We start from the raw sequence: 14,655 nt of genomic DNA, 5'->3' as shown, positions 1-14,655 counted from the left end.
GTTTAATCAGACATATGTATCATATGATTACACATGAATTAGCAGGATCTCCTGAGTCCTTAACGGAGGTGGTGAGGATTGATGGACTTTCTTACACGGGAGAAGATCTACTGGCAGTGTTTCAAAGATCGACCAGTCGATCGCCATCGACGGGTTGGAGACCACTGGATTAGAGACTAGATCTAACTCTAATTCAATGTCAATGACACAATGTCACATGACCTCACTTCAAGCCATGCAACTCACTAGATTCCAGCAACTCAATCAACTCCATTTTGTTTCCTCCTATGAGTTAAAAACACATTTTCTGAAAAAACTGATTAATATTTCTAAAAAAAACTGAATTTTAAAAAAATGTATGTGGAAAACATGGTATTTGGAAAAAAAATAAAACAAAATTTGAATATGCATTTAAATGTATAAACTATTTTTAAAAATTGTAAATCAAATTGCAATTTTCATCACCTCTTATTTGCATTGATTTTTAGCAGATTTATGAGATATCCTTCCATCCCTACTAACCTGGTTGTCATGTGACTGGAGGAACATGGAGGAAAGAGTCATGGTGGGTGTATGAGGGTAACCGTCCTGTACGACATGAGCATGGGTGCTACAGTCATGGAAGGATCAGCCATGTTTCATATGAAAATGAGATGTGAAATTGGCAGTAGACAAAGAGATGAAGAGAGCAAAAAGTGTGACTATGATGACTCATTACGGGTGATTTAAGAAACTATAGTCGCTGAAGTCACTTTTAGTCCCAAAGCAGGACAGACAAACAGAAGTGTGGGAAATGTAGTCTTTGATCATATAAAGAAAGCTTGGATTACAGACACCATCGGAATGGATGGATGGATGGATGGATGGATGCCAAATTTCTCTTTAAAAGAATTTGAAAGACTTTTCAGGCTCATTGGGGATTAAAGAATAACTTTAGATAAAAGACGTGTTCATATATTATTTTCAGTGTTTTATAAACTTGTGGTTCATTGACATCTGATGAACCTAATCAAGCAATTCTGACCTTTAACCTTATTCACCAAGACTGAACATCTGAACGTTTTCAACACTGACCCACAAGTAGAGGATAATCTGTGACGCACGCACACACACACACACACACTGACTCTTCCTATATGGAACATGTTTGTTTCCTCTGTCAGAAGCTGCAGGAGTGAATTAAATGCACTTCATTTGCTCTAGATAAGTACGCCGCTGCAGTGCAGGGGTGTGTAATGCATGAAAACAACAATGTTGAGACGGCGCCAGCACTGACAGAACTAATTGCGCGACAACTGTCAAGCAGAGAATCCAGGTCATGGGCTTGTCGTACAGTACACTAGTGTTCTAAGAGTCCAGTCTATATGCTGCTGCATAATCCAGCTCCTCAGTAACGCGTAGGTGGACAAGGTGTGGGCTGATGTTCATTACTTTTCTCTCCGCCAGTCGATACTATTCCTCATCTCCAAGCACTCCCTGGGTGATGCTATGTATACCCTCGCTGCCAAATACAGCATAATACTGTGTTTCTGTCTGTACGTGTGAATATGGGAAGCAAAGCGAGCGATATGATTAGAGTGATAGAAACGCTCGTCAGCATCCAACATTTCCTCTCTAATAAAATCATAAAAAAATTACAGAAAACTTTTCTTTGACAATATTGTGCGTTTGGCTCCGTAATGGAAGCACCACCCACTGGTGGAGGTGTCAGCATCTGCCTGGTTTCTCTAAGTGACAGCAGCGTTGCTGCCCAGAACACAGTCACCAACAGTGGTACGCTGGGGGCGGAGTCTGGAAACTTTTCTGCCTCCAGACAGGCAGGCACAGGAGAAATAAGAGAATTACACACTGGTTTGTGTAGAAAATGGGATTTTTTGTTGTTGTTGAGGGTTTTCAAAAAACCCTTAGACGGGTTTCAGGGCTTCAGGTCTGACAGACATGGATGTGGGTGGACTGGGGGTGCGGGGGGGGAGACGCTGGTTTCCTTATGTTTACTATCATTTCCCTTAGAAACAAGTGGCTGAGCTGGAAAAGGCCAGAGAGTGGAGGCCTGTAGCATGCTGGGTGGGGGGGTGGGGGGTACACAGAGAGAGAGAGATGTGCTGCCTGCAGACTCCACACGGCTCAGAGCAGATCAGCAGTGACGGCTGCTGATTAGTCAACTCACAGCCCCCTAGCACACACACACACACACACACACACACACACACACACACACACACACACACACACACACACACACACACACACACACACACACACACACACACACACACACACACACACACACACACACACACACACACACACACACAGACCACCTCAGATATTTCATTCTGCAATTTATTTTAACTAGATTTATATTTGAGAAAGTAAAGAATACAGTTATTTGATATTTATTGTGTTCATTTGAATAATAATATGATATAATAATATGGTGTTGTTTATTGGCTGATACTGATCTGATCCTGATACATAAAAAAGTGTCTCATTGGGTGGAAAATACTGGGATCGTTCTTTCATGCGTCAAAAAACCCCAAATAAACAGATATAAATGTACAGTTACTTGTTTATTTAATAACTCACTACAACAATAACTAAAAGCTTGGTCAAGTCAACGCAACGAACAATGTAAAATCAAATACAAATGAAATAATAAAGATACTGAAATTGGGGGAAAAACAGCCTAACTAGGTTGGTTAGAAATAAACATAATTATTCTCTTTAAAATATTTAAGTGTAAATAAAAGTTAAACATCCATCATCCATCCAGATTTTGAATGAATAGAGTTTTAGGATTCCTGATCCAGAATTTTCTTCAGATCGATACCGATGCCAAATATTGGATCGATGCATTCTTACCAATTACTAGACGTTTCAGGTGACCTTATTTTGATTCCAGGTGACCCCAAGGTTGAAAACCCCTGGTTGCTCAGAACCACATCTCACCAGATCAAAGGAGCAGAACTTTAAACATCATGACCATAGTGAAGAAACACCTGGTAGACCAAGAACATCTCCAGTTTAAATCAGTTTTTGGTTTTTACTGGAAATTTGTTTAACTAATATGCTTAATATGCATGCAGACTGTCACTGTCATCAAAAGCAATAATAATAATAATAATAATAATAATGGTGGAAACAACATATGTACATGTAACAACGAGTCAAATGGGAAAAAACAGACAATTTGGCCCTTGACTTGACAGTCATTGACATAAAGTGGCCCCTGGGCAAAAGTCATTGGAGAACCCCATTATAGACGTAAATAGCTAAAAAGCCAATTCTTCAAACTTTAAATATAGTATAAAAAAAAGGTGTTTCTTACTTTTAGGAGATAAACAGGAATGTTGCTGAAGTCCACGGGAAGTTTGAGAAGGAATCGAGCTGAAAACTCTCCAGTCTGAAAAAAAAATAACAAAAATAGAAGTTTGTTTTGTGTGTGTGTGTGTGTGTGTGTGTGTGTGTGTGTGTGTGTGTAATAAATAAGCAAAAACACAAAATGAAAAACACTGAGGACTGGTTAAAAGGCTTTATTAAATAGATCCTGGATGGTGAAGGTCAGGACCAGATAAGAGAAGAAGATTGTTTCATTATGTTAGAAACTTCAACTCCACAAAAGTGGATTTTCACTCCCGTCTCGTTCCACTTCATAGTGAAACATCCTGTTCCTGTTCCATTAGAGATGACTCTTAGATCCTAGTTAGCTTCACTTACAGTGAGAAGAACTCCAGCTCTTTCTACAGAACCGGTTCTTTTGGCTCAGAGAGCTAACCAAGTGGCTCTTCTGATGCTTAAATTAATTTATTACCAACAATAATGTAAAATTAAATAAATATTATTTACTAATGTAAAAAAAAAACAAAAAAATAAATACATAGTGCAAAAACAAACATTTAACTATTTAAAAATGAAAATAATTAACTTTTTACTACTAAACAAATGTAATGTGAATCACATGACAAATATACATTAAAATATATAAAAGAAAGTAGCAAAAGTAGCCACTGAATTCACAATGAAGCAGGAAGTGATGTCGAGCATGCGGGGAGGTACCGAGAGCTCAGAAAGTGACGGAACACGTAAACGAGCGGTTCTTGTGTTTTTTTAACCGACGAGACACACACACACACACACACACACACACACACACACACACACACACACACACACACACACACACACACACACACACACACACACACACACACACACACACACACACACACACACACACACACACACACACACAGAGAAACAAAGCGGTTCTCAGAGTCGACACATCACTGTGTTCTTCAGATTCAGTGACTGTTCAGTGATTGAACATGTATTGATTGAACATGTATTGATTGAACATGTATTGATTGAACATGTATTGATTGAACATGTATTGATTGAACATGTATTGATAGATCCTGGATATCCTGAACCAATGAGGTCTTTGTAGAACATTCAAACCAAGGTTGACGGATTAGACTGCAGGAGAGAGAAACTATGTTATTAATATCTACATCTAAGATAATGTGGAATGAGGAAAGGTTTTCTCGCACCCTGAACTTTAACAATCTAGGAGAAGAGTTTCCAAATGATTTGTTGAGTCATTATAATCTATTATTATTATATCTATTTTAGATCACTTCCCTACAATGACTCCCTGTACAGTCTGCTTTATTTCCACTTGTTTTAGGAACTTTGTCTGTGTTCTAAATGTTCCACTAACATACTAAACACTACAAACTCAATGAGTATATTACTATAGTATATACTGTCTACTATATAGTATATACTGTTTACTATATACTATAGTATATACTATCTACTATATACTATAGTATATACTGTCTACTATCTACTATAGTATACACTGTCTACTATATACTATAGTATATACTGTCTACTATATACTATAGTATACACTATGTACTATTTACTATAGTATATACTGTCTACTATATACTATAGCATATACTGTCTACTATATACTATAGTATATACTGTCTACTATATACTATAGTATACACTATGTACTATTTACGATAGTATATACTGTCTACTATATACTATAGTATATACTGTCTACTCTTACTATAGTATATACTGTCTACTATATACTAAAGTATACACTATGTACTATTTACTATAGTATATACTGTCTACTATACAGTGTAGTATATACTGTCTACTATATATTATAGTATATAGGAGATAGCTACTGTCTACTATATAGTATGATAAGGGTGGTGAGCGTTCCCAATGAAGTATATTTCTAAGTTTCCCAAGATGCATCTGGAACGTCCATGGTTAAAAAGCTGAAGCACACTGAGGCTAAACATCTCCACCTATGATTGTGCTACTGACTAAACTTCTTGTTAACTTCAAATCAAGAGCACTATTTACAAGTGTTAAAAAAACTCATAAAAGATGAAGATATTATTAAAGCAGTTTCTGTCTGATTATTAGAATTCAAACCATTTCTTTAATCCCTAAAACACTTTGAATAAATGATGATCTACTGTATGAGAACCAAGACCAACCCCCGTCTGAGCTAGGAGGAGAACGTTAGGTTACTCAGCTACCAGGCTCCTCCCCTTTGGAACCAGCTCCCAGTCTCAGTACAGGAAGCTGTGACTCCCTCCACCTTTAAGGTTAAACTTAAAACCTACTTATTTACTGAAGCGTATAATAACATAACATAGCGTAGCGTAGAGTAGCATAGCATAGCATAGCATAGCATAGCATAGCATAGCATAGCATAGCATAGCATAGCATAGCATAACATAGCATAGCATAGCATAACACAACACAACACAACACAACACAACACAACACAACACAACACAACACAACATAACATAACATAACATAACATAACATAACATAACATAACATAACATAACATAACATAACATAACATAACCACTACAGCAGACATGGACTCGTCTATAAACATTTACAGACCTTAGAGTCACTGATATCTTATCAATAAACAGGAAGAGATTGATCATCTTTATAATAAGTGCTGACTAGGCACTAGGAGAGAGGTCCAAGACCAACACATGATGACCTGATAATAATGTATCATGTTTTTCTGCAGTCAGTGTCTTCTCCTCGTTCTTTTCTCTCTGCTCTGTTTCAGGTGAAGCTGATGATGTCACTTCCTGATCTGTGGTTCACGGCTCAACTAGTCTGAGACACTCTGATGTTCTATCTCTCTATCCTGTTCTGTTGGTCCTTCTGTCTACTAACCACAACCAGTCCACGCAGATGGCTGCCACCTCTGAACCTGGTTCTAACAGAGATTTATTCCTGTTCAAAGGACTTGTTTCTTCTCACTGTCACTAAATACTTGTTCATGTGGATCTTGTTGGTTTTTTCTTTCTTATTATGATTTTTATATTTTGATAAGTGCATTGAGATGATTTTGCTGTAAATTGCGCTATACAAATGAAGTTGAACTGAATTAATTTTACAAGGCAGTCTCTGTGATATAATACAGGAGTTCTCAATCTTGGGGTCAGGACCCCATTTGGGGTTGTGATACACTGGGAGGGGGTCGCCAGATGCCTTCAAGAAACTAAGTATATCTTTTTCTGCTACTACACCAAATTCACCATATTTTAACCTATTTTCATCACTTTTTTTCCATATTTTTGCTCCTTTTAATGTATTTTTGCTTCATTTCTCCCATTTCTGACACTTTTACATCACATTTCAATGACTTTTCTCCACTTTCTAGACATGTTCAGCACTTATAAACCCTTTCCATCACTTTTACACCTAATGTCACATATGTTGACCTATTATTGTTACTTTTAATCTCTTTTCACCAGATTTATGATTATTTATTCCTAATTTAACCACAGTCATCATTTGTCATGTCCATTATTTTCCAGTTTAAACTAATTGTTCCTACTTTTAAGTGACATTACCCCAACAGCCCCTCCTGCCATTTGTGCCTCTTTAAGCCATAATTGACACTTTCAACTCTTTTTACCACTGTTTTTATCCACTCTGATTTACAACTTTTAACCATTTCACCACCATTTTTGGTTGTATATATAATACTAAACGTTCCTGGATAACAGTGGATATTATTCAGATGAATAAATAAATGTGGTTATCACAGATTCATAGAACAATGGACCATCATTTTACTGACTTTATGGATGGACCCCAAAAATCTCTCCTTTATTCCCCCTTATAGATGGTCCTGTCTCCACATGACTGTTCTTCAATGTTCAAATTCAAATTCCTTGTACTGTCCTTAAAACTGTACATGGCAAATAAAACATTTCTGATTCTGATGTCTGTGTTCCACCACCTTCAGCTACAGTGGGGGTCCCTGCTTTCTGGGACCTTTATTTTGGAGGGTCCCCACTCTCTGAGACCTTTATTTTGGAGGGTCCCTGCTCTCTGGGACCTTTATTTTGGAGGGTCCCCGCTCTCTGGGACCTTTATTTTGGAGGGTCCCCGCTCTCTGGGACCTTTATTTTTTGGAGGGTCCCTGCTCTCTGGGACCTTTATTTTGGAGGGTCCCTGCTCTCTGGGACCTTTATTTTGGAGGGTCCCCGCTCTCTGGGACCTTTATTTTGGAGGGTCCCTGTTGATGTTATTGTTATTATTGTTATTGTCTGTAGTAAATAACACAGCTATCTGAAACTAGAGACATGTTGAACTCTTTAAACAACGGGTCATTTTTGGTCAGAATTATCATAGAATAACTTGATGAAAATGTAAAATGTGCTATTTATAAAATATAATTAATAGACATTGTTGCAGCCTTGCATTAAATAAAAGCTCTAAATATAATAAGACCCTGCATATCGTTGCAGATTACCCACATTTGAAAAATGTTGTGATTCATTTTGGGTTAAATGATTTAGCCAAGGAGGAGTCTGAGGTGTTAAAGCTGGATTTCACCCATCTGCTAAAAACTGTGAGCTGTATACAGCCTAAAGTGTTCATCAGTGGCCCGATACCTCCAGTCCGCAAAGGAGATCTGAAATTCTCAAGGATTTACTCTTTGAATAAATTTCTGTCTTCGGCTTGTGCTGCCCTTTCACTAAATTTTATAGAAAATTTTCCTATTTTTTGGGAACGTCGTCATCTTTTTAGAGCAGATGGACTGTGTCTAAACAAGGCTGGAGTAAAACTCTTCACATCCAACTTGTTTTACTTCACCAGTCACACTGCTATCAGTTCTGATAAAGACAGAGGACAACATGTACCATCGGAGAACAAAACAACAAGGAAAGAACATGGAGTCAATGAGCTTCCAGCAAGAAATCAAAATCGCCAAAATGAAGAGGTCAACCCAACCCCCGCATCTCAGGACCCACCTGCTTCACCCCAAAATTCACCTACTTCCACCTCATCCAGCTTCTCTCCTACCCCTGCCTTCTTGGATTTAACTGCCCAGATGAACGAGCTGGTTCTGGCTGGCACAAGACTAACACCCCACCCTTTACCCCACCATGGTCAATCTGCACCACCCATCCCTCCTCAGTGATACCAGGCTCAGGATCACTCTTCTCCTCAGGCCAGCTGTGTTCAACTTAGAGCGACACAGGCCTGATGTGTGCTGGGTCCAGACTGCAATAGCTCTATTTTTAGGAACAACCAGAAAAAGTCAGGGCCTTATGGAGTTAATGCAGCTTCTTTAATTCCTGTGGTGACAGGTAACACAGGTAAAATTGTGAAATTAAAGAAAAGCAAAAAGCTTTATAGAGATAAAAATTTGACTCCTATAACATGTCATCCAAAAAGTCCACCAGTGTCTCCAGTAAAGTTTTTAAAATTAGCTCTTCTTAATGTTAGATCTCTTGTTAACAAGTCACTACTAATTAATGATTTTATTTTGACACATCACTTGGACTTTTTATTTCTTAATGAAACATGGCTGAATGATGGTATCAGTAATACTATTCTCAATGAAAGTGCGCCACAAGACTTTATTTATTTAAATAAGTGTCGTACTTGCAGGAAAGGTGGTGGAGTTGCTGCCATTTTTAAATCAATATTTCAGTGCAAAGAAATAACATTTGGTGATTTTATCTCCTTTGAATATATGTCATTCTTACTGAAGGGTGATTCAAGAGTTCTGTTTTTAGTCATTTATAGACCCCCAAAATATTCTGGAGAATTCATGGATGAGTTCGCTGAACTGCTGTCAGTTGTATGCACTGAATACAACTTTTTAATAACAACAGGTGACTTAAATATTCATGTAGACAATAACATGGACAATACTTCCAAAGAACTGTATGCTTTAATGGATACTTTTGGTCTTACACAACATGTGACTGGTCCGACACACACTCAAGGTCACACTTTGGATCTGGTTATCTCTAAAGGTGTTGATATCTCTGCTGTTGATGTAAGAGACTTAGCTCTATCTGATCATTTCTGTGTCTTTTTTGACCTAGAGACTGTAACATCTGTTCCCCCTAGTTATGTGTGTTTAAAGAAAAGGTACATAAATGAGAACACAAGTGCACAGTTTATGGAAGCCATAGCAATGACACCAACATTGAGTGCTGAGACAGTTGATGATCTTCTGGATGAGTATAATAGAAACGTCTGTAATGTCATAGATGTGGTGGCTCCAATCAAAACTAAGAGAAAACCAAACACACAGAAAATACCTTGGAGGAGGACTGAGATAATGCAGAATTTGAAATCTGACTGTAGAAGAGCTGAGCGTAAATGGAGATCAACAAAACTCCAAATTCATCTAGAACTATACAAAATAAGTCTGCGAAAATTCAATGATGGCTTGTTCAAAGCAAGGCAGCAATACTTTTCTGAAATTATTGCCAAAAATGTCAACAACTCTCGCACGTTGTTTTCTGTAATTGAAAAGCTCACAACCCCCCCAGATCAGATAGCCCCTGAATTACTGTCAGCTGGAAAATGCAATGAATTTGCTGTATATTTCAATGAAAAAATACAATCAATAAGGTCAAACATCAGAACAAACCAGCAAAATCACAAAAAGCTTGAACAGCTTCAACCACTGAGGGATGAGTCAATTACAATGTTAGAGTTTATTACAGTGAACCCAAAAACAATAGAGGAAACTGTTCAGAAGCTGAATCCATCAACGTGTTGCCTTGACACAATACCCTCAAACTTCTTTAAAACTGTTGTAAAGTCAATTGTCACTGATCTGTGTCAGATAATTAACTGCTCATTCCAATCAGGCACCGTACCAAAATCCCTGAAAGTAGCTGCTGTGAAACCTCTGTTAAAAAAGAGAACACTGGATGCCTCTATACTGGCTAACTATAGACCAATCAGCAACCTTCCATTCATGGCCAAGATCATTGAGAAGGTGGTCTTCAACCAACTGAGTCAATTCTTAACATTCAACAAAATATTTGATAAATTTCAGTCAGGTTTTCGTTCTCATCACAGCACAGAAACTGATCTGATCAAAGTGATCAATGACATAAGGTTGAACACTGATTCAGGAAAAGTATCTGTTCTCATTCTGTTGGATCTAAGTCTGCATTTGACACTGTAGATCATACAATTTTGTTGCACAGATTGCAAACATGGGTCGGACTAAATGGAAAAGTAATGCAATGGTTTAAGTCATACTTGGAGGAGCGAAGCTATTTTGTAAGCATTGGAAACTTTGAATCTGACAGATTACCAATGTCCTGTGGGGTTCCTCAGGGATCTGTTCTTGGACCCCTTCTGTTTAACCTTTACATGCTTCCTTTAGGACAAATTTTACAGAACTGTAAGGTTGATTATCAGAGCTATGCAGATGACACACAACTATATCTATCACTGAACCCAGATGACCATGGTCCCATTGAGGTGTTGTGTGACTGTTTAGAAAAAGTAAACTGCTGGATGAGTGAAAACTTCCTTCAACTAAACCATGACAAGACGGAGGTGATTGTCTTTGGTAACAATGAAAAGAGGACTGCTGTCAGCAATTATCTTGAGTCTCGATCTTTAAAAGCTAAAGACCAAGTCAAAAACCTTGGTGTTCTGATTGACTCAGATCTTACATTCAGCAGTCAGATCAAATCTATCACAAAAACAGCCTTCTACCACCTAAAGAACATCTCCAGAGTGAAAGGTTTAATGGCTCAGAAAGATCAGGAGAAACTGGTCCATGCTTTTATCTCCAGCAGACTGGACTATTGTAATGGTCTTCTGACAGGAATCCCCCAAAAGAGCATCAAACAGCTACAGCTGGTTCAGAACGCTGCAGCTCGGGTCTTAACCAGAACAAAGAGGTCAGAGCACATTACTCCAGTTTTAAAGTCTTTACACTGGCTCCCAGTCAGCCTCAGAATAGACTTTAAAGTTCTGCTGCTGGTGTATAAATCTGTGAATGGGTTTGGTCCAGAATACATCAGTGACATGTTAGTCAGGTATGAACCCAGCAGGTCTCTCAGATCTATGGACACAGGTCAGATAGTGGAGCCCAGAGCTCACAGTAAACATGGTGATGCTGCTTTTAGTTGTTATGCTGCAAAGAAGTGGAACAAACTGCAGCAGAGCTGAAGTCAGCATCACATGTGAACATTTTTAAATCAAAGTTAAAGGAACTTTTTTTCTCTACTGCATATGATTGAGAGAGAGATTTTTTGTCATGTTGTTGATGTAATGATGATTTTACTGATGATTTTAATTGATTTTACTGATGATTTTAATTGTTCTTATTGATTTAAATGTTCTTATTGATTTTAAACAATTGAATGTTTTATCATGTAAAGCACATTGAGTTGCCTTGAGTATGAAATGCGCTATATAAATAAATTTGCCTTGCCTTGCCTTGCCTTGTTTTGTAGCTTCAAATCAGAAGAATATTAATCCCTTCCGCATTGCCTCAAATCTCATTGCAACATGAGACAATGTGTTTGTCTAGACTGTCGTTGTCTTAATTATTAATCTTCTCCTTTCTGCATGTGTTAATGCATTTTAATACACAGATGTATTCAGGATAAAAGATGAACGTAAGAGCACAACGTGTGGTGAAAGCAGGACAAAGAATCATGTATTATTGGTTTACAGTTGCTATTGTTCATTTAACAATTGGCTTCATACAAACACATGGAAATCATCTGTAAATCATAGTGAGACATTGTGTGATCATTTTACATGTCATATCTACAGTAATACTTAAACATGTCATTGTCATGTTTTTGGTCCTGAGGGTTTATTTTTATTTTCATGTAGGTTCTCGTATTTAATTATTAAAGACGGACGATATATTGTTATAGTGGTGGGACTCCATAATATATACAGTATATATATATATATATATATATATATATATATCTTTTTACTTATTTACAAATCATTATGATCTATAGATGTTCATAAATAAATTGCTGAGTATAATGTTATTGTCAGACATACAGTAAAGGGGGGACTTGAGCCAAACAAGTTTGAAATGCTTTAAATTATGAGCATAAAACTAAATTTGATACAAGAAGTCATGTTTTTCAATATTTTACATTAAACTACATAAAGAAATATTAATGCTGATACACTTTGCACGGCTGAAGAAACAATAACCATCTCTGGAGATGATTGTTCTTGGTTCTGATCCCAAACAATGGTGAAGATGTTGTATATGTGCAGACTTGTAATTGTTTGACTGTGTTTCTAAGGACTGTAAATGAGAGGTAGAGCTTGTATAACAGTGCTTAGTCTTAGCTATAATCATAGGGTACAGTTTAACCTGGTCTGATCCAGCGTAAACACATTTACTCTTATTCTCTAGATACAATGTCTTCCCACAGTCTAAAAGCCTGTATTATAGGTGTATTATTCACTGTCACTGTACGTGTGTGATAATCAGGCAGAATATAAAGATATGTAAATATAAAGTTTACGGAAAAACAACACAAAGAAAGGACACAAAGTTGTGTTTTTAGAACCTTTCACAACAAAAACCCTGGACGTACCAAACTACAGTAGAATTAGAACCAACAAACAACTTGTTGTGACTGGCATAAGATTTCCAGTAAAAGCATTAAAAGAGAATGAAACAAACTAACCCAGGTGTTTTTGCGTCCAGCGTAGACCTCCATGTTGCGTCCGTAGCTGGGCTCTTCCAGCAGACTGTCGTACTCAAACAGCAGCCTGGAGCTCTCCCGTAGACGCTGGCACTGGTAGTGGTGGTACTGCTGGAGAACCTCCTTCACCAGCTCCAGTAGACTCTCTGGGTTCTCTGCATCCCAGTGGACCAGGTGCTGGAACCAGGAAGGAGACTTTAGAACTCTTCATATACGCTCCTCACGCACATCAATGAGACACACTGTGACATTGAGCTTCTTCCTGATTCAAAATAACTAGATATTTGGTGGTTTCACCCAAAACAACAACACAAAGTAAAAGGTTCAAAATACAAGGCCCGGGGGCCAAATACGGCCCTGGTTCTCAATCTTTTATGGCTCAAGTACCCCTTTGTCTGAATAGATCATTAGAACATTCTAATGAAGATCGTTTCTATCATTTTGTGTATTTTATTGTCTGTTTGTTTTATTATTCACTATATTTTTCTCTTATTTTGTGTGTTTTTATTGTCGTCGTGTATTATTTAAATGATTCTCTCTCAGTGTGTGTGTGTTTGGTGTGTGGGATGTTTGTCTGTTAATTGTGTGTATTCTGTAGTGATCTTGTGTATTTTTCTCTCTTAGTGTGTGTGTTTTAATGTCATTTTGTGTATTTTGTTTGTTATTTTTATTATTCATTATTTATCATATTATCATCCTAATGTACGATCAGTGAGAAAACCCACTGAAAACAGCTTTTAGTCAACGTTTCAACATCTAAAGCAGGCACAGAAATCAATGAGGGAAGTTAAGGTTTAATCATTTATTATTTATGAAATTGTTCTCTGACATAAAAACCACAAATATTCAACAAAGTCAATAGTTGGATGAAAACTTGAAACTAAATTGAAATGAAATTCAGAAAAAGAGAAAAAGTTTGTTTCAAAGGATTTAAGCAACGTGATGTCAATAACATAGAATTAGATATATAGATTCTGATGTATAGAAACTAGACTTCAACCAATAAACTTAATTTATTCTGTTCTTATTTCTAGATTAGGTTTTTCTTTTTAAGAGACGTTTAAAACATGTTTCCCTTTTCAACCTTTTTTAGTGAAATTCACTCACATATGAATCCATGACAAAGCAAAAAACCACAAAATCCCAGTTTTCCTTTATTTCTATTTTCCTCAACATAAAACTAAATATGCATCATTATTTTACAGTAAAACTATACACGCACAACACTGGGATGTTTTACATGTTTTGAATATTTTTCAACAGTTGAAAATGAAATGTAATAAAATAAGTAGGCTATGTTATCTTCTTAAACAGCATTTAACCCTGTGAGTGAAGCAGACATATTAAAAACATAAATAAAACTATCTGCTGTACAATAGAAAGGCGAGAATAAAATGTCACTAATAATGTGAACAACCCTGAGCAAAAACCAAACAAAAGACACATATCAGGTCTAAACAATCATCATTTTTAAATGTTTATATAATAAGTAGTGTTTGCATTTAAAGATTTTAAGATCGACCAACACACAAACTTTCTTCTTGAAAATAAAAAAAGTTTTTTTTGCAACAACTCATTTTTACAAACACATTTGTTAAAGGCACGCTGT

The 14,655-nt window shown here is 37.0% G+C and overlaps 1 protein-coding gene across 1 annotated transcript in view; it reads right to left on the bottom strand.

The window, feature by feature from the left end:
- LOC114456242 (BRISC and BRCA1-A complex member 2-like) overlaps nucleotides 1–14,655 on the bottom strand; it is a 112,691-nt gene that overhangs the window by 50,090 nt on the left and 47,946 nt on the right. The window contains exons 5-6 of the mRNA XM_028437883.1: nucleotides 13,029–13,223; nucleotides 3,329–3,403 (exon numbers count right to left, since the gene is read on the bottom strand). Of these exons, the coding sequence (XP_028293684.1) occupies nucleotides 3,329–3,403; nucleotides 13,029–13,223 (270 nt within the window). The remainder of the gene's footprint in view (nucleotides 1–3,328; nucleotides 3,404–13,028; nucleotides 13,224–14,655) is intronic.

Source organism: Gouania willdenowi, chromosome 22 (genome assembly GCF_900634775.1).
Source record: "Gouania willdenowi chromosome 22, fGouWil2.1, whole genome shotgun sequence".
In the NCBI taxonomy this organism is placed as follows: Eukaryota; Metazoa; Chordata; class Actinopteri; order Blenniiformes; family Gobiesocidae; genus Gouania; species Gouania willdenowi.
This window is presented reverse-complemented; position numbering and strand designations above follow the sequence as displayed.